Source organism: Chanos chanos, chromosome 8 (genome assembly GCF_902362185.1).
Source record: "Chanos chanos chromosome 8, fChaCha1.1, whole genome shotgun sequence".
Lineage (NCBI taxonomy): Eukaryota > Metazoa > Chordata > Actinopteri > Gonorynchiformes > Chanidae > Chanos > Chanos chanos.
Genome location: NC_044502.1, coordinates 10,912,443 through 10,934,228, shown reverse-complemented (window position 1 = coordinate 10,934,228; position 21,786 = coordinate 10,912,443). Strand labels below are relative to the sequence as shown.

The window sequence follows — 21,786 nt, the reverse complement described above, 5'->3', positions numbered from 1 at the left end:
CTTTAAAGTTACAAATTTAATCTACCGAAAAACAAACAAAAAAACCCACTGGTCACCAAAACATAATCTATTTTTATTGTATGAATGACTAACAGATCACTTTAAAATACATATTTGTGAAACCACTGGCACGTAAAAATAAAGTGTGAAAAAATCAAATAAATGTTGCATTTGCTCTGTTTATTTATCTTCTTTATGCTCCCCACAGCTTACATCTGTTACAGTGTTTACACTAGCATGGATAATAATAATAATAATAATAATAATAATACATCCATCTTGTGCATGGGCGGCCAGGATTATCTATGACTTTTGTAAATATGTGTAAGTGCAGCAGTCACTAAAGTGTAATTGAACAGTAATTGAATGTTGTAAATGAACTGAGATGTGGATCTAACACTGGAGTAGTCACTTGTTACGTATTCACAGTCTGGTGCCATGTCATATATATATATATTTTTTTTTTCATTCTACGTCTTTCATAGGAACATTCACACTTTCTGCTAACTCAGTCTTTGGCAGCTTACGCAGCTTTTAAGGGAGTCACAGATAATAACCAGTCATGCAAAAATAGAACAGCCACCTTCTCCCCATTTTACCATTTCATTGGGGCCTCAAATGTTCTCTCTCTCTCTCTCTCTCTCTCTCTCTCTCTCTGTGAGTGTGTGTGGGTGTGTGTGTGTTTTGGTAAATGTTCAGAGGGCAGTCCCCTATTGCTGCTCCCATACACAGTGTAAACACATTGACAGTTTTTCGAGTCGATGTTCGAGGACTTTGTGCCACTCATTCATTTCTAGTGAGAGTATAGCACACGCAGTAAACCTACTCCTAGAGCACTATTCATCACAGCGTTTGCTACTCATTAATCATCCGTATCTTAAGTCAATCATGCATCACACACAACATTCCCTTATTGTGTATTAAATTAACTAATTCCTCCCTCCTCTCCTAACACTAGAAAAACTATAGCAGTCTACAACATCTATGTATGTGTGTTAAAACTACGCAATGTGTCTACTTCCTTTTTAATGAACAGAAAAATTAACCAAGCTTTATATTATCTTTTAAGATAACTGCATAAGTGTGATCTGGTACTATTTCCTTGTTAGAGTGTGTCTTTGATGACCTCACAGTGAAAGGTAACTCACTGCAAAATCATGAAACACTGAAAAAAAGATCAACATTGGGAAACCTTTGAAAACGTCTGGTTAAAGACCTTGACTCTCTCTGTCACACTGTGACATCAAAGCTCTCTCTTTCTGTCAGTTACTCCCTCTCTCTGCCTCCCCTCCAGCCCCCCAACTCAGGCAAACCACATGACACTGATACAACAGCCAAATTTTTTCAAGCTGACTACATAGAATGATTTTTGGAAAAACCCCAGAAACACTACATTACAGAAGTTGTACAATCCCAGCTTCTGTATTGCAGTTCTTCTTTGAATCCTATATAAGAAAGGAGAGGCTCACAGATAACATTATCAAGTGGATTTAGTATTAAGCTCTTCTCTGCTGCTTTGGAAATACAGACAAGAAAAGTTTCTGTAAAGAATGAAATTTTTCTCTCTTTGGCTCATTACTCTAACTGGCACATGCCTCAAGATCTCATGCTCAGGTATGTTTTCCTAGGTGACTTACATGAACTTAGAAGTGTTAAAACAATATACAGCTATGCATTCATTTGTTCATTTGCATTTTGTGTTGTGTTGCTAATTCCAATGCAATAACACTAAGGCAATTTTGTGTTACAGTGGTTTACCTGCGGAACATGGACCGATTCATCGAGGCTATAAATCACACTGAGGACTTGAATCCTGGGCTGAGGCCGCTGGCTCTGGTGCGGAGTCTGCGTAGAACAGTCGGTTATGAAGATGTTTTGACTCGTCACTTCTTGGGACAAACTCATGAGAAGAACGATCTGAGCATCCTAGAACCGAGAGGCAGGAATAGCACTGACGATATAGTTCTGAACGCAGAGCTCTCTGGCTATTTTGACAAAGCCATCCACCATTTCGTGACAGATACTGGTGAGGAACGTGGTGTGGTTCTCACGCCCGACGGCACCACTGTTGCCCTGGCCCCACTTCTCATAGGTATTGAAACCGGGCTGAAGGCCAAGGAGGAGAATACCTCTCCTGAAGGATTGTTCGTTCTCACATTGGCCAAACATTTGGGCCTGTCATTCCTCAAATTCCATAATTCCACCCCTGCTGAATGCCTTGGTCCAATATGGCTGTTGGGACAATGTAACTGCCCCAGTGATGTTCACTCTCTCTGGAATGGCATCTCTGGCCACTGATGCACTAATCAATGGAGGGATGGATGGGTCTGTTTTAGGGAATCACCTATTTGGGTTTTCTGATATCAATGACAAGCTTAGTAGGATATTGAGGGAATACTATTCACAAGCACCAGAGAAGCTTGAGCCGGGATCAGGCAACTCCCTTACGAGCCCCCTTCGCAGGCAGAACTTCAAAGACCTTGTGACTCCTGCTTTACTGCAGGAGAAGGTTCTGGAAGCCTTAAATCTGGAGGGAATGCAAGGGGATGTTGAACTGGAAAGAGTGGTGAAAGAGGGGGTAGAGGAATTTGTGCAACGCTACATGGGTGAGTGAGAGGCAGTATATACAAAAAGAAATGAAAGGACAGGATAAACATTTACAACACAACCTGCCTTTTTTTTCTAATTCAACCAATAGTAATGTACAAGTCAAGTTGAGTGAACTGCCTGATGGAATAAACCTGGCTGTTCCCACTGAGGCTTATCTTTGTTTCTGTGTTAGAGGTGAAATGATTTTTGCTGAGTATTACCTGAAGTGTATTTTCAGGATTCGCTCACAAAATCCGGCTGAATTTTTTAAGCAGCTTTTTTTTTAGCTTGAAAAACAAAACAAAACAAAACAAAACTGAAACCTGATCAGCAATAAGCCAAAGTGTTTGTAAAGTCCTAATGCACTCTTTATAAATAAAACATAAAGTGAAGTCCATGTAACTCCTCTCTCAGAATGCCCTGCTATCATTCCACGGTGTCAGTGGGGCGCTGAACCATTTCGTGGCACCCCTGTTTCGCTGTCTCCACCTCTCCCCTTCTTCTATGTCCACCACACTGAGGTCCCTAGCAAGCCATGTCTGACCTTCCAGGAGTGCTCAAAAGATATGCAATCAATACAACACTTCCATCAGGTTGAGAGAGGCTGGCATGACATAGGCTACAGGTGAGTTTGTGTCGGCCCAGTATAAGGACTGTGATAGCACAAACAGCACCGATTTCTCACACCGAAAAATATACAATCAGATCCAATTTGCATCATAAACGACTTTTAAAAGATTGTTGTTCTGTGTACTTTATACATGTTTTAAAATATTCTTCATACATTTTGTTTAGCATTATACACACAGAAAGGTCATAGGCTACTAGCCTGAAGTTCTGGCTGTAAGAATAACTCCCTTTCAAAAAGTCTTTAATATTACTTAGAATACATGTGGGCATAGGAGGTCTCGTGTAACGATATTTTAACGATGATAAAGTAATGATATTTTTTCTGCATCTCAGCTTTGTCGTAGGTTCTGACGGGTACATCTATGAGGGTCGTGGTTGGATGACACGTGGAGCCCACACTAGAGGCCATAACACTTTCGGTTATGGGGTGGCTTTTATTGGGAAATATTCTTCCACCCTTCCCTCGGTGTACTCAATGGAACTAATGCGCCATCACCTGGTCACATGTGCCGTAGGCAGAGGATTTCTGCAGGGAAATTACACGCTGTATGGCCATAGGCAAGTGGTGGCCACTGACTGCCCAGGTGATGCGCTATACTCAGAGATCAGAGGATGGGAACATTACAAAGTAAGGATTAACTCACTTTTAGATGAAGCCGTATATGTTTGATTGCATTTGTTTTGCATTTACATTTTATATTACAGTGTTCTAATCCAGATCCATTTACCTGTGTCTTTCCTTCTCCGTCTGCCTGCCTGCCTGCCTGTCTGACTGTATGACTGTCTGTCTGTCTGTCTGTCTGTCTGTCTGTCTCTCTCTCTCTCTCTCTCTCTCTCTCACTCCTATCTCTGTGTTTTAAAGGAAAATGGAACCAGCAATCAGACTACAGGAGTGTGACAGGCCTTAAAGGACTGCAAACAATTTTGTTTTATTAACTTTTTAGTTTTAAATTTAAGTTTTTAATTTATTTTTAAAAGAATTGTGGTAGCCTAGAGTGAGCCTGTGAAAAAATATGCATCAGAATACATTTTATAAAAGATTATTTCTCGTCATTAATCAATAAATGAAGAGATGTTTTTGAATGAGCTGAATGTATAAGCATGAAAATAAACTAGGCTGTTTGTGAGAAATTACCTATTAGTGGACTGGATTTTTGTAAACATCGTTTTAAAAATTGGGTCAAAGAGGCAATGCAATAGAAATTTTGCAGAAATTCGAGTGTCGCATATTTGATTCACTGTATAGCAGAATTACAGTTATGTGACAGAACTTTCTGTTCATCACTACAGGAAGTGGTTTACTTGGCCTGAGAGACAGACAGGGCAGGAAGTGCTATTGTGACAGGAAGCTGTACCCAACAGATACTGACTAAAACAGGTAGACTGTGAGAGTAAACACTCCTCTGCTGATCTCTGTGTTTCAATCCATACGTCTCAGTATAACAATTAAACACTTGTGATTATTAGGTCCAGAAGACAATGGGTTCAATGATCGTGATGTTTATGCATAAAAGACAACGGAGATACATCCTACAAAGCTTGAGAAAGAAACACGGCATGACATAATCCACACAGCTAATTTCTATGACTAGACATTGGTGACAAGCTGGCGCCTAAACACGTGGCTTTTCTGTGCACTGAAAACTGAAATAATTCAGACATTTAATGTTGACACCTGTTCTGTATTCTGAGCCACTGACAAAACAGCCCCACCAGCCTGTTCTTCTTGCTGTTTGAACATTTCAAACGGATTTTGATTTTCTCCACCCACAAACAGCGCTGCAGACTTCCTGTGCGGTGACTGACACTTTAACTTTTAAAAAGTGAACACAACTGGAATCGTAGTAATCTATAGGATCATTTCCAATGTTTTCCTATGACAGTTTAAGTAGATGAAGACTCCTGCTGCACTGAGGAGGAATAAGGTTACGTCAAAATCTATCATGTGGAATCATTTGTGAACAGAAAAGGAAAGAGATAAAGAGAGAGGAAAATACCTCTCACACCACTAAGAGTGAAACTGATCACATTTCTGGACGTTAAAAAAAAAAAAAAAAAAAAAAAACGGCAAAACCACGCGGACCACAAAAATCATTGAAGAGGCCGTAAAGAAGAGGATTTAAAAGTGCATCCATTTAACCTGGTGTGATGAAATGCAAAATGAGCATGAGAGGAAGCAGCAGCCGTTGAGCTGCACCAAGTAAGAGCAGAGGAGAGTTTCTGCTTAGCAACCAAAACTGAAGCCTGAGGCAAGAAAACCTTGACAGAGACAGAGAGACAGAGTGAGAGAGAGAGAGAGAGAGACAGAGAGAGCAAGTGAGACAGAGAGAGAGAGAGAGAGAGAGAGAAAGGGGGAACAACGTATTGTGGAGATCTTCAAACAAATATGGGTACGAATAAGGAGTCAGACGTGGAACAGACAACTCCTCAGATACCAGAGGAAGACGTTTCAGAGAATACCAGTCCGATGGAACTGGACCCAGAGCCCCAAGAGGAAAGCAATCCCCTTAACACTTACAAGTGGCACACAGGGGCCAAGCACGCCAACGACGGAGCAAAGGGTAAGGGAGAAGGACAGGGGACTGTCGAGCGATTAGAGAAGGGCTCCAGCACCAAATGGAGTAAAATGCAGAGCTGGCGAAAAGCCTTGAGTGAGGACGCGGGAGACAGGGCGTCAGCCGCGGGCAAAAAGGCAGAGAACGCTCCAAAACAGGACAAGCACGCGACCTCTCGTAAGAACCCCTTCCGTAGGGCTCTATCTGAGCCACCGGGGTCACTTCTGTCCTCTGTCCTTTCACCTTCGTCATCATCATCATCAAGTCAACCTAACGCAGAGGCCTCTGGTTCCAACACTCAGGACACAGCACAGAAGGGTAAACTCAGGAAATACCTGGACACCGTCTCGCAGAAGTTCAAAAGACCTCGACTGCAAAGTCGTAACAGTACCCCCATCATAGAGCATGGTGAGAATTAATCCATTACTAATTGAAAGCTGTCCATAAGAAACAAATCAGTATCTACCATAAGCCATATAGTTCACACAGCTATGTGCCTACACGTTGACCTAAATCTGTAGCTTTGGCTACAGATACCATGAAAAATCCAAATCTTTGTAAACATATTGTCAAAAATCAAAGGCTCTGTAGACAGATTGTAATTCTGAATCAATCTGAATGACAATAATTGAAAGTATATTCATTTCAAATGTTGCAGATGCATTTTGAAGGAATGTTTATAAAGTCATTATTCACTACAAACTCGACGGCACAAAGTCATCATCATGAAAGAAAACAAAACAAGTGTTCTCCCCATCAGTTAGGTGGATGTAGTTTTTGTGATGTACACTGGATTCAAGTGAACAGTGAAGGTAGTACTATAGTCTAGATTTCATATTAACTTTAAGATCTTTGATCACTTAACTATCTTTTCAAAACAAAAATATACCTTCATCACTTCATTTTAGATTACTTGAATCTCACAGTCTTTTGAAATATGAGTCGTGATAATGCTTTAGTAGTTATGAAAGCTGGTCAGTAAATGCAGCACCTAAGAAGATTTGTCGAATATATACTTATCATGTCTGATATTCTTTCAGTCACGTCATTTTCAGGCTCACGTTTGAAGGTTTTAGTCTTTTCACAATGAAAGGGGGACCTCTAGTGGTTAATCCTTTTATCACTCATAATAGTACCTACATCTGGTTGCAAACTAGTGGCAACATTGTTGTAGGGGTATTAGTACTACTAGTAGAAGGCGTAGTAGGTGGTGCAGTTATAAGCAATAATAGTATAGCACTATAATAGTACTGGTAATATTAACTATCATCAACATAAAGTTGAAAGGGAGAAACAAAACAATTTTTCTAGTCCCTTAGATAAACTTAATGGAAAGCACAGAGAAAGAAGGAACCGACACAGGATGTGGGAAATACAAAAAAGAAAAGCAGAGACAGAGGAGGGGTGGGGAGGGGTAGTGGAGGGTAGATACTGCTTTGAAATATTTTCACTATGAATGTTTTCCTCAAACAAAATCTGTCCGTACAAATTGTCCATGGAAATGAAGTAACACTTTGTCAGATCTAACATTTTATTCTGAATTCATAAAGTAACGTTGAGGAGATGATGTCTGCTTTAAAGACGTTATTATATTTCTCGTCTCCATTCTTTCCTGATTATGGGGGTTCAATGTTTCTGAGTGAAGATATTGAATATTTTGAAGCTGCTCTTCCATTTATTACACGTAGTTGTTAGCTGATTGGCGATCATTCCATCTCTCATTGGCTCTGAAGGTACTTCGGTAGTTTAATCCACATGTCATTTGATTTTTGTTTAGATCCTGGGAAACTAGAGGTTGAAAGTGAAGCCACTGGTACTGTTAGACTCTCTTGGGCCCCACCCCAAGATGTTCCTGTCTGGGACATCAACAGCTGCATCCTCCAGGATGGACAGATCATCATTCCTCGAGAGGAGGAGGTGGGGTAGACTAACTCACATGTGATGTTACAACAGACAAGAAGATTTCTGAAATATTTTCATTCCCAAGGTTGTGCTAACTGGCATAAAACCCGATATTTCCCGGTAAAAATGTCATCTTAATAAGTAATGGGTCCCATATGGTTAAATGAAGCCTATTTCAGACATGTCAATGAAAAGGGGTTTTGAACTATTTTGTCTTCCTCTCTCAGCCGGTGATGAGGACGCGGAATCGGGCCAGCAGCTGTCTATCCTCTACTAGCCTGCAAAACCTCGCAGAGAGCCACACTAATCTAGGTCAGTGTTCCTGAAATAAAGTATCAGATTTTATTTTATAATGTAGTGTTTACTTAAAGTTTAAGATTTAAACGTTTAAACTGCCAGCACTGCAATTATTTTGTGGCTCACCATCATTTTGTTGTTTTTGAACAGGAAAAAAAAACACACACACACACACACCCTCATGAATCATTTTCAATAATCATAAGTAGAAATGCTAAATGATTAAAATGTTACAAAATACTTGAGACTTTTTTTTTTTTTGGATTTTGAAGATTCTTTCTTGCACAATCTAATGGGTTTTATTTTTGTGAATGAGGGGATTAACATTCTGTGACTTCCAAACATGGCAGCTAGAATGAAAGATAATTTCACGATGAGACACAACTTTGGTCTCCAACCAACAACTGTAACAAATGTGCAAGAAAACTAGTAACTGTAGTCTTAGAGGAAATAGCTGACATGATTATGCGTGCGTGTGGCTGTTAAATTGTTTCCTCTAAATTTTAGGAGATAGCATCACAACTGGGTGTTCCAGAGCAGAATATCAGTCGTGCTTGGTGGGCAGACAGTTGTCTGTTGTACTTTGTACAAATATGTGAGGCCCCCTCCTTAGAGGGATAGAAATCATGGACTGGCACTTATGAATATATATACTTTTTACAAGACTGTTCTTTAACTATGGGCTTCAGACGTTGGATAGTTTGTGGAGGTGCACTAGGTAAGCAAGGTTTGAATAGATGTTTTTTTGTACACTTGTATATCTCCTGGGTTTTTTTTCATTGCTTAAACTACATTAGAGGTCACTCGCTTTTTGAAATGATATTCTACTCGTTTTAGCGCATTACACGAAAGTAGGAACAAATATTCAACTCTATTCTACCGGTAGGTAGTGCTCTCAGACAAGAACGCTGAAAGAGACAGCACAGGCAGTTAAACACAGTTACGTATAATGTTAACAATGAGAGAGGAGAGACTGAAGAACTTGAATTTGCCATTGTTTGTTTCAGCAATGAGCAAATGGCACATTGGTATAGAGTCAAAAAAGTATTTGTTATACGCTCTCAATAAGGGAGTGCTTGTTTTGCCTCATTATTAGTACATCTGTTCAAACCACATCCTGCATCTGAAAACTTCTCGGAGAAGTCCGAAGGAAAAATAAGGTCTTGTTATGTTACGCATCTTGTAAATATTTGCTGTTACATTTACCACTTGCTAACATTTTGTTCTGCAACAGAATGTCCGAGGGTCACAATTTAATGCAGATTAGGGTGCATGAACATTGTTGTGCATGTTTTGTATCACTAGTTAGATGTAAGATGCTCTGTTGCAAGCGGAAATGCAAAAGGGAAATGAGTCTGCATCCTGTAATGGTTTCAGATTGGTATGATGCCATTACTGCTAAGAAACAAGTTAAGCCCTTCCATCAAGCCAGTGAAAACTACATGAACAGCAAGATATATGCATATGCTAGTACAAACAGCTAGAGCTGGCTGTGATATACATCCAGTGAAGTCCTGTGCTGGTCCTTTGGTTTTTTGGATCTCATCAGTACGGTCCTCATTTGAAGTTTTCTTGCAAAGTGTCCTTGATGTACTGTATAATGTAATACACATGTAATGTATATTTTATACATTACTTTGTAATGTAGAAAACAAAAAACATTTCTTCTCTGTGTTTTAGAATGCAGTCCAGATCATGTGGCTCCCCTAAGTGGTCCCAAATTAAAGGGACAAGATGGAGGGGTCCGAGTGAGTATCCATCACGTGTCCGCACAAACCAGAAGCATTATCGCACAACAACGTTCTCAGCACTGAAGCTCTTATTCTTTCCTGTTCATATCCTCTCACTCTCTCATACCCTCTTCCCTCCATTTCATCGTTCTCCTCATTTCTCTCAACACATCTTGTCTCAACAGGCTATGATCAAGCGACGCTTCCAGAGTGGAGCTATGAGAAAAAGCAACCCACAGCTGGATATTGCTGGACTGAGTTCTGGGGGACGGTACAGTACAAACACAGCAGTTTTAGCATCATTGATTTTCGTAAATGTAAATCAATGAATCACTCAAATCCATAAATATTTACACGCACTTGTAGACACTTTGGCTCCAAGGAATCCTTGTCAGTGCCAGTGAGTGCTGCGGAGAATCTGGATCTCAGTACAGACCAAAGCACTGTCATAAGGCCTGTGCACAGCTCCATCCTGGGAGAGAAGTACTGCTTTGAGGTAGCTATTCATTTCAACTTATGTAAATGCTCAAAACTCATTTTTCATTTTGACCTGTGGGATGCTCACTGAATGCTTGGCTTAAGCATTTCCACATAGTCAGCATTAAACAATGTTTAAATTAGTGATACACTTCTATCAAAATACTGAACTGTGGCAAATGGAAAGTCTCTTTCCTGAATGTTACCCCCCGTGTTTTTCCTAAGGTCATCAATTCAAAGAGCAATCATTGCTTTGGGTGTAGTTCTGCAGCAGAGAGAGACCGCTGGATTGAGAATCTTCGACGAGCAGCTCAACCCAACAAAGTACTGACTTAAGTGTGCTTACTTTTATCTGAACGCATTGAAATTCTAACTTACACTGAGTTTAGCGTCCCAGTAATATCCTTAAATATATAAATAACCGCATCTTGTTGTTACAATCTCCAACAGGACAACTGTGAGCGTATGGAAAACTCCCTTAGCCTGTGGGTAAACGAGGCAAAGGACCTGCCACCTAAAAGGCGTTACTACTGCGAGTTGCACTTGGATGGAACCTTGTTCGCTCGAACAAGCAGCCGAGCCACTGGAAAGTCCTCCCAACGTTCCAGCGTAGTGAGTGATGGTAATGCTGGGGCGGCAGGGAGTGGTCCTGGGGGTAGTGGGTCAGCCGGAGGGTGTCAGCTTTTCTGGGGTGAGCTGTTTGAGCTAGACAATCTGCCACCTGTCTCTCAGCTCACTCTGCACCTCTTCCGTGACGAGGATCCAAAAAAGAAGCGACACTCCAAAGATGAGTTCTCCCTGCATCCACTGGGCAGTGTGGCTCTAACTCTGGCAGACATACAGGGTCGGGCCTTTCAGGAAAAATGGTACCCCATTGTGCCCTACAAGCCACCAGGCTCAGCTGGGGTTAAGGATCAACTGGGGACTCAGGCATCTCTTCGTGTGAAGGCACGGTTCCAAAACTTACAGGTGCTTCCCATCGAACGATACAAAGAGTTTGCAGAGTTTGTGACGGTGAACTATGTGGACATGTGTAGTAGCTTGGAGCCCTTGTTGAACGTCAGGGAGAGAGAAGAACTGGCTGGTGCCCTGGTGCATGTGCTGCAAAGTATAGGCAAGGCGAAGGTGAGTGAATGGTACAGCAACTAATGGAAAACAGATGTGAAAAAGGGATAGAGTATGTAATATCTCTGTTGTTTGAACAGGAGTTCTTGATTGACCTGGGCAGTGCTGAGGTACAACGACTGGAAGAGAAGGAGGCTTTGATTTTCAGAGAGAACACCCTTGCCACAAAGGCGATTGATGAATACATGAAGCTTGTGGGGCAGAAGTATTTAATTGATACACTCGGTATGGACTATGATGGAGATTACGTAATGGTTCATGGCTGTGTCTTTTACCTGACTTTCTCTTGTCAGTTCTCTCTTTCATTCTCATCCATTACATTCAGTCTTACAATCTGATCACCTACAATCAACTTCTTTGTTTTCTACAGGTGACTTCATCGCTCAGTTGTATGCTTCAACAAAGAGCTGTGAGGTGGATCCTCGTAAATGCCAGGCCTCTGAACTGCCTGTCAACCAGAAGAATCTTAAAGAGACTTGTGAGGAGGTGGTGCAGAGAATTACTGAGATGCAAAGGTTAGAAATATCTGAGATAATAGTTCTGGCCACAGTCTCCATTACAACCGTACCTACTGAATTATGAATGGAAAAATATTTGGCAGCTACGCGCATCTGCACTCACGCTCGAATTCTAACATAACAAATTGTAACAGTATAATATAATATGACCTAACCGGCTCCAAATTTGGGGGATAAATACAAAATGCTTTTAATCTTCACTGTTTTGTTGGTTCTGCGCAGAGGAAATTTCTCCTTGTTATGAAAAATGGCATCCATTTACAATCGGTTAACTTTTCTCATGTTTCGTCTCTATTAAACTGGCAGCTCATTTCCCGTGGAGCTGAATGAGATCTTTTCCAGCTGGGTCTCTGACTGTGAGAGCCGTGGGCGTGCAGAGATCGGTCATCGGCTCATTTCGGCATCTCTGTTTCTCCGGTTCTTGTGCCCTGCCATTCTCAGCCCCTCACTGTTCGGTCTCACCCAACCCTATCCTGAACCAAACACTCTCCGTACACTGACTCTCACTGCTAAGGTCATACAGAACCTCGCCAACTCCACTTTGTGAGTCCTGTCTCTATTATGTTTCTATTACATCTCCACTATCCTATTATTATATTATACTTTAACAACTGAACTGTACAACTGGGTGCATATACCCCATACTACGTGTAAATACTACATTGTGCTTACTTATGGTCCATGAGGATATTGTTATACCAGAATAACATATGCCTGGTTTCAAAAATAAGTAGCTATGTGTGCATGGTTTCAGAAATAAGTAACTACAAATATATAACACTTTAATTACTCCTGGAGTTGTCATATAGACAACTATATAAAAATGGCACTCGTTTCCCTGTATCGTAATCCTGAACAATGAAGTCCATTTCTTCAATCAGTCGACTCCAAATATTCATATACATCAGCCTGAATTGCATCTTCCTCCTCCTGCAGGTTTGGAGAGAAGGAGGAGTACATGTTCTTCATGAACGACTTCCTAGAAGAACACTGGGAGCACATGAGCAGCTTTCTGCAAAGGGTGTCTAATCCAGACAGCGAGCTGGATATGGCACGCTTCGATGGATATGTTGACCTGCCCCTTCGTCTGGCAGTCCTTCACAGCCTCCTAGTGGACATCATTGTTCCTATGAAGCAGGTGAGATAAATTCCCCAACACTGATTTCATTTAAGACTAGAAGAACACACACCCAGATTTTAACAGGGTGCTCTCGATCACTGATTTTTTTTTTTTAATTTTGTTTAAAATAGCAGTGTTTAGGAATTTAGCACCTTGGTCAGGATTCTCTTGGTGTTGTGAACAGAGTGGGCTCCTCTAAGAGTGTGTTCCAAAGTGTGAGATTTCTGAAAGGAAATGCCATTGGACCGTTTTTAAACTGTCAACAATCTTGTCTCCATTGTTGTTTGCTTTGTCTTTCACAGGATACTATAGACAACCTCCAACCCTTGCCCTCAATTCTTAACCGGATCACAGATTGCCTTGGTGCAGATGCTCCTCGCATCACTGTTAGCAGGTGAGTCTCTTGTTTGTATGGTGCAGATGAGCCAGTTAAGAGCAGTGTCACTGGTAAGCCTTTCCCCCTCAACAGGCCTCCTGGCAATTGGGTTAATGGTCAACCTTTAGCTGGCTTACATTAGGTTTATAATAGACATGATATCGTTTTCGTATAATGCTTTCACAACTTATCTTCTACCTACCATGTTTCAGTATCGGTCAGCCAAAGCCCACCTATGTTCCCCCAAAAGACCTGGGCAAGTACAGTCCTCTGCATAACTCCATGCAGCAGTTGCCAATGGACAACAAATCCACACCAGCGAGGCAGAAAAAGAAAGTTGAGAGGTCACTGAGTGTCCCCAACAGACGACTTGTGCAGAACCGACCACACATGAAGAGGCAGATCAGCAATGAGGAACTGCAAACACAGGAGGAAGATTTGGAGCAAAAACAAGACGTTAGTCCCGCGATGGATATTTCATCTCCAAGAAACGTAAGTCTTTACATCTGGCCGAAAAGATAACAGTTGAAATGCATTTCAATTCTGCCATCAAAACTCCATTTTTCTCCTATAATACTCTCTCATTTTAAATGTTACTTTCCTTTCTTTTTAAGAGACAAGCTCAACCCGCACCAGTGGCATGGATTAAAGAGAACAACGACAAGGAACCTAATCAAATGAAACCAGAGAATGAGCAGATTAACATACTGGACAGAGTGAGTGGACCACTGAAAATTCTATTTTTTCCCTGGACGCTCCATTATCAAATCATTTAAAGACACCATCGGTAATTTACGACATATTAGCTAGGGCATTTTCATTTGTCCACCAACATCTTGAAATCTGAGACATCTGTAAAAATATAAATTTGTGATGGGACCAATTGCCCCTTGCTTCTTCTTTACTTGATATGTTGGTACAAATTGCCAAACGTGGGAAAGGGGTTTCATGATGCAATTAGTTGTTAAGAAGGTTTCATCTTGTACAGCATGCCCAGGAGTTATCTGAACTTCGTCTTGGAGTGGAGCAAGTGACAGAGCGTGAGCTGGAGATGGCAAAGCGCTTGGAAGATTTCATTGCGCAGAGCCAGGAACAGAATGCACAACTGCAGGCCGAGGTGCATGAACTTCGGAACCTTCTAGCAATCCGGGAGGAGCAACTTGCTAGTGCTACATTCAGGTAAAGAACATGAGTATGTTAGCAAAGAGATCCATTAGGGTAACTCAAGCCTGCCCAGTGTAGAGCTGAAACCATGCCTCTTTCTCCAACATTCCTCTAGGCTGGGGGTTATAGAGGAAGAGAGGGAGGAGGATGAGAGAAAGCTGAGCATTGCTATGGCAGCAGCAGAACGAATGAATGTACTGGTAAGTAATGAGCACAACCTTAATAAAAATTTAATCATTTCATTTCAACTTTTACTTCCTCTATTTACGTAGTTTGTCTGATTTCTGCTGTAGCATTAAGTCGATCAGTATCAGATTTCAATGGTGTTCTCTTGTGCGTCCTCAGGAGGAACAGTTTGCTGTCTTCATAAAGGATGTAGCTGCCCAAGGTGGTGCCCAATGATGAATGGATACTCAGTCATAAACACCTAGTGGCTGACAGGAAGCTACACCATCCCTTGCTCTATGCAAGCTGTGCCATAGATCTGCTGTTGGCTTCACTTTCATTAAAGTCTATCATAAATCATTCCTTATACTTATAATCGTTTCATGTTTAATGCTGATGATGTCACAACATTGTACAGGTGAAGACCATGGGATGTAGTTAAAATGCCAAGAAAAATGCCAAGGCATATGCAGTATCAAGAGTTTGGGGTAAATTCATAGTAGAACAATCTCAGGACAGCAGTGCAGCTACTTAAAAACTTGGTTCATATTCCAGATCCTTGAAAAGTCACACCTGCACTTACTAATAAAATATGCTTTAAGAAAAAAAAAGAGTTTATTCCTTTAATAAATTCAGAAGATTTATAACTTCAGAATGATCTTTCAAGTACGTCGTTAATTGCCCATATATACTGTAAAGAAACACACAGACGCGCGCACACACACAGTACAGCACATATACTATATATTGGTATGTAAGATACGAAGGCATTACCCAACCTAGAATGCCGGCATTCGCCACGTGCAAGAAACTTTAGCGAGTACCCGACAACTTATCAGTGAACAAAAGGTCATTGTCCAAACTCAACTGAAGCTTCACATGTCGGCCCAAGACAAAGGCCAGACCAATCACCTTCAAAGGCCTTCAGTAAGGACTCTCCATGGTCACAGAGTGATGATCTTATGGGCCATCGGATAGTATTCAACTGACTGAATTCTGAACTGGCATCTACATGTGATTATAGCATGTTCCTGTCCTGCTGGGTTATGGCCGACTAATCACCACCATCAAACCCAGATGGCATGAATAGTGACAAAGGGACCAACTCTTCCCTCTGTTCAGAGTGCTGAAATAACATACACTCTAAGAACTAATATGTTATTTCCTCTACACATATATTGTGTCAAGGCAACTTTAACACATTTTGTGTCAGTTCAGAAGGCTTTTAACGCCCAGCAGTGGTTCTACAGTTCTGGTTTATGAGGTACTTAATTTTGTGAGGTCTCATTTAGACTACTTACAAAAAAAGAAGAGAGAAAAAAGCTATTTAAATGTCTTAGTGATATAAATTGCATAAATTCAACTGTGGTGTCTATCATTTTTACTCTAGGTTCTCTTTGACCTTCCATTATTTGTGTAACAAGCAGGTTTTTAAACAGTAAAAAGTAATTGAATATCCTTACTCACAACGACATTTTTAAACCTCTCATTCATTTCATATTTCACATTGCTTCCAATGGCCACACCACATAAGGATAACAATAAACCTTATCAGTTTCCCTACTGCTCATGCGTCCTTACTCTGCACTCGATGGTTTCTGTCTGCTCCGACTCGATTGAATATGATCAGCGGGGGTGTGTGAATGAGCAAAATGGCCGCCTCCATCCCAGAGTGTGTACAAACAACAAAGGAAGGAGTATCTGGATTACAGAAAGGTAATTCCTGGTTTCTTATTCGTCTCGAGGAAGTGTGCTCGCAAAGGAATTCATTCTGGTATAATCGCTGTAGGTGTCTCTTCTGACCAGCCATTCTTTGTTTGTGATCGCAGGAATAAAACCGCTGTAATTAGCTGTTAAGCTAACTTGCACATAACTCAAGCTTCCACTGTGATGTGGTTTCGTGATGAGAAAGCAAAGCATGTGAGCAGTTATTAACTTACATCTACGCTGTATGCTAGTTATATGCAGTTATTAACGTACATCCATACTGCATGCTAGTTGTCAAGAGAGGTTAGTCTGGTAAATAGAGGAAAAATCACAGTATGCCCTGAGACGAATACGGAACAAAGGGACATCTTGTCGTTTATAAGATATTTTAAAAGAGAAAAAACGTTTTGGAGTGCAAAAGTTAGAGTGCCTTGGTGTGCTCAGTCATCTTGCATGATTTTCCTCATTTTCTGTCTTGGCTTCTAAAGTTCACTGCACGTTAGCACAAGTCTACTGCAGTGGGATTCGGCGCCTTGACGGTAGCGTATGTGTATACACGTAGTTTGCACGAGACGCGATGTCCATTGTAAACATTTGTGACAGAACTGGGAACGGAGGCCCAATAATAATCAAATTACAGGCTTGTAGGTTGTCTGTTCGCAGTGTCTTAGTCAAATCGGAACTGTTGTAGGTCTCGTTAACTGTGTGTGTGTGTGTGTGATTTCTTTTTCTTTGGCATGTGCTTTAGATAAGGAGGTAATGTCAAATGTGGAGAAAGTAGCACCTGAAACTGCGAGGAAGAGCATATCTTCTTTCGACCATGGGGTGTGTCACACAGAAGTATCAGCACCCACTGATGATTCTGAATGTAAGTAAAAGTAAAGATGTTGTCTGAGGTGGAAGTTAAGCAAAGCCTAGGTATTGTGATTTAATCTTAGCAATAGGAATATAGCTATATGTGTCATTAAAACGCCGGTCATAATGACCCCTCTCGCGCAACACCAAGTTATGTACCGATTTTAGTTAAATGGTTAATGGGGAAAAAAAGGTTAATGAATTTACTGTCCAACTTGAGTGAGTAGGCTGTTCCTTCTCTCCACTAGCGACAGGAGTGCACGTTTGCGAGGTTTGCGGAACCTGCTTTGAGACGAGACGGGGCCTCTCAAGCCACGCCCGCTCCCATCTCAGACAACTCGGCGTGGCCGTGTCAGACAGCAGTGGTGCGCCCATTGACCTCCTCTACCAGCTCATCAAGGAGAGAGATGGGCAGTTACCTTATCCCCTCCCTCAATCCAGCCCCACAGTGAAACTGCAGCCCAAGATTCCCAGCCCCAAAAAGGACACGGGGACCAAACTGAAGATCAAAATTTCCAATCTGGTCAAGAAAAAGTATACCAAGTCTTCCTTTGTTCCCAAAACCCCTAAGGAATCGACCCCCGCTGGTTCACCCTCACATTTCTCCCTTTCTAAGCCACGCTCATCTTCTCCTGTAGTGAAAAAAGTTCAGATTTCCACCCTGCCCCCAGCTTCCTCTCCACTTAGTGCCATGGACTCAAAACTCAGCGCTGGGAGTCCATCAGCCTCTACCTCACTGGCCTCAGCCAAGCCCCTCTGGGCTCCTCAGGAAACAGATGCTCCACTCAATTTAAGTAAGTAGCAGAGGAAATATCACTTATGCAGACAGCCATGAGGAAAACTGTACCCTTTCCGATTTTTTTTTTTTTTTCTCCGAAAGAATATTTTAAGCCAGTGCAATTTTCTCGCGTAGTTACATCGGCCTCTTGCTTTCCAGCACCTCTCCACAAAATGTGTCTGATTTGTCCTTTAAACGTTTTAATGTGGATTTTTGAATACGGTATTTATGGTGTCATCGCTATTTGTTTTCTTTTCTTTTTTTTTTTTTAGCAATGATGGACGCGTCATCCAGGGATGATGTGCACGTGTGTGAGATGTGTGGGGCTTGGTTTGAAACGCGTAAGGGTCTGTCCAGCCACGCCCGTGCGCACCTGCGTCACTTTGGGGTGGTGAACGTGGACGCCAAGGGTGCTCCTATAGAACTTCTCCACCAGATTCTCCGCAGCAAGGACTTTCAGGACAGGGATGGTGCCGTGGAGCTCGACAACCTGTCGGCCCTTGAAGGAGACTCGTCAGTGTTGTCCACCTCCTCCATCTCGAGTAAACGCACCTCCATCTCTTCCTCTACATCGAATGGATTTGTCTCCTCCCCACTGCTTCCTCCATCCACCAAAAAGCTCAAACTGTCTCCAGAAAGATCTGGTTCAGAGGAATTCTCTTTCACAAGGTCTCCTGGGAAAAAGTCTGAGAAAAAGAGCTCTCATGGTATGTCTTAAAGTGTCATTTTTTATTTTTGTCTTGTATGCTGTAACTGCTATAGTTGTGCCTATATATATATATATATATATATATATATATATATTTATTTATTTTGCAAACTATAATATAATAAAGTAGTTCTGCACAGTGCAAGTGGATTTTATACAATATTCTTTGCCTAGAGTATTTTCTGGTTATCATGCAAAGACACTTTTCTAGGTTTTACAAATCTCTTATTGGAAAAATTGGACGAAAAACATCTCTCTTTCTCTCGCTGATTCAAGGAGGGGCGTCAAAGGACTTGCGCTGTGAGTTCTGTCAGGAGACCTTTAAGAAAAGCCAAAGCCTAGCCAGCCATGCCCGCTCTCATCTGCGCCAGCTGGGCATCACTGAATGGACAGTCAGGGGGTCCCCCATGGCCACTTTACGTGAGGTGATAGCTAGTCGGGGGATATCCGGCCCACTCAAGCCCCCAACAGATCTCCCCTTGCCCTCTCCTCCCTCTTCCTCCTCCTCCCCCCCCAATCTGCCGAAGCATTCTTCTACCCCTGTTCCTCACAAAGTGCCAAAGGCCAGAAAGGGCTCACGCTTAGTGTCCAAACCGAAGGATGAACCTTTGGAAATGGACATTTCCGTGGTGGGACCCCCCGGCTCTCATGCAATATGTACCCCTCCCGCCACTGCTCCGAACTGGTCCAACTCCGCAAGCCTTCAGAGCGTTCAGTCTCCTCACTCAGGTGAGTGCTTCAAACGGGAGCCGAGCGGTATAACTCCTCAACAATACAATTTTGGATTCTTTTTTTTTTTTTCCTTCTTCTTCTTTACAAGAACCTGAATAAACCTAGTAGAACTTAAGGCACATCTTTTTTTTTTGTATATGTATATATTTTTTAACCACCACAAAATTGCACTGTTTTTTTCTTTAACGTCAAAGAACTTATGTATATCCATTCAGGTTTTTATACACCACTCGCTATTTCATTCCTCTCCACGTAGCTCCCAAACCTGAGCAGGATACCTTGCAGGTGGTGAGCTGTGAGTACTGTGGGGAGCTGTTCGACAGCCGCAAAGCTCTCTCCTGCCACGCCCGCTCTCACTTGCGTCAGCTGGGCGTCCGTTGGTCCGTCAACTGCTCGCCCTTAGACACCCTTTTGGAGCTGATGCGCAGGGAGGGACGGTACCAGGGCTCAGAGGTCAAGCTGGAGCCCGGCTCTGGAACCTCACTGAATTACGGCAACAGCGCAGGGACAGCGGGGCAGTGGAGAAAGCCCGCCTCCTCACCCAGGGCCTTCACTCCCTCACCGGTCGACTTTTCCCTCAAAGAGAAGCCTACCTCAGAGAGCGCAACTGCCCAGTCAGGTAGGGTTTACCCGGTTATCCCCTCACCTACTTAAAAGTGACCTGTTTTTATGTTTTGAGGATGTCGGAAATGTGTGTCTAATTACGTGTTTTTGGCAGCAACGATACAATCAGGGAAAGATGTCACATTTAATTGTTAATTAGAGCACATCAACCATACATGTCATTCAACATTCTGATACATCATCACTCCATGTCACACCACACCTTTACTGCACCGTTGCTACTGGTGCATTTGCACCCCCGATAGTTGTATTTATCCTTAATTGTATTTTAAACATTATATTTCGTACTTATATGGCTTAGATTCTGTCATTTTTTTACCGCTGATATTTCTATTTCTATTTTATTGCCGATATTTCATATTTATATTTTTCGTATTACTTTACTTACTTTTTTTGTAAATATGTACGAGTCTTAATATAAATGCGCCAGTTGAGGTTGACACAAAATGAATGTTTTTCCCAGTTGTGTGTTTCGTGGGGGTTTTTTTTTTTTTTTGGTTTCTTTGATGTTACTCTCTTTTCTGCCGTGTTCTTCCCCTGCTTAACACCTGAAATGACTCACCGTCTGTTAACATTTCCCAACCAGCGTGCGACGCGACATGCGAGCTTTGTGGCTTTGACTTTGAGAACCGTAAGGCCTTAGCCAGCCACGCGCGTGCCCACCTCAGACAGCTCGGGGTGGAGTGGCGAATCAACGGCTCCCCCATCGAAACCCTGAGCATCTGGATGCAGAACGAGCCGAGCAAGGTCGCGGAGCTGCACAAGCGCTACATGCAGGGAGACCTCCCCCACATCAGGAGGGTGAGTACAAAGGCATGTGGACTGCCACCGTATTTGGGTAATTGTTTTAAAAAAAAAAAACTGTTGATTAGTGGCCCAGATTAGCAATTGAACATACAAACATTAAGGATACGAGAAAATGGAAAAGAAAAAGAAAGAAAAAAAATAGCACGAAAAATGTAATAATACGGAATATCCTGCAATAAACTGCGCGCCGCATAGCATGTGTGGTGAAGTTTTGATGTGTCGTCCGTCCCAGCGCTAATAAATGATTGGAGTTAGTTTAACGGAGTTAGTTTAATCTTCTCATGACCTCAAAGCCATGTATTTCCTCTCTGAACATTTCCTCTGCTCCTCTGACCTTTCAGAGAAGCACATCGTCCCCGTGCACATCCACCGACCCAGAGTCCTGGCGTGCGGGCACGCTCAGAGTCCCCCTAACCCCGAGGTTATCTCAGGGGGTCCCACAAGGTCAGCAGGTCGCACGGTCCATCGCCGCGGTCATCTCAGGTTCTTCGGCCTCAGAGAGCAGAGCAGACATGAGTCATTCTTCTCACAAAAAACACATGACTCAGGGAACTTCTCAGCCAACACATGGTCTCCAGCAGAGCCCGGTGGCTCGCAGCGAGCTCAATGTTCGCTTACCCCGAGGTGAGACAAACCACAAGCCCTTTCATTTCTCGTTGCGGTCAGCTTTGCTTTTAACGAGCGCGTACAACATCTGCCGGAGCTCCAGGGACACGCGCTTGAGTTCGGTTGTAACACAGAAGCGCAGATGAAACAACGGAATGTTGTCTGGAGCTAAAAATGAATGGAGATATAAAATATGTGTTCACTGCTTCTTTTTTTTTTTTTTTTTTTTTTAATTGTTGGAAAAGAAAACCTTGAGAGAAAAATGAGGGAAACCTTCATTTTAATCATATTTTCGTCTCTCTGTCACACCTCCCAGGTTG

The 21,786-nt window shown here is 42.2% G+C and overlaps 1 protein-coding gene across 1 annotated transcript; it reads left to right on the top strand.

The window, feature by feature from the left end:
• The first annotated feature begins 1,290 nt into the window (after positions 1-1,290).
• On the top strand, positions 1,291-15,160 carry rasal3 (RAS protein activator like 3). The gene is given in 23 exon segments (XM_030782720.1): positions 1,291-1,614; positions 1,751-2,190; positions 2,192-2,606; positions 3,004-3,214; positions 3,553-3,847; positions 5,714-6,182; positions 7,552-7,691; positions 7,904-7,988; positions 9,654-9,721; positions 9,889-9,974; positions 10,070-10,199; positions 10,406-10,504; positions 10,631-11,305; positions 11,386-11,530; positions 11,676-11,820; positions 12,130-12,366; positions 12,760-12,961; positions 13,246-13,337; positions 13,532-13,811; positions 13,934-14,035; positions 14,308-14,498; positions 14,599-14,683; positions 14,829-15,160. Coding segments are annotated over 23 exon segments (4,713 nt in total). The 5' UTR covers positions 1,291-1,550; the 3' UTR covers positions 14,886-15,160.
• The last annotated feature ends 6,626 nt before the right edge of the window (positions 15,161-21,786 follow it).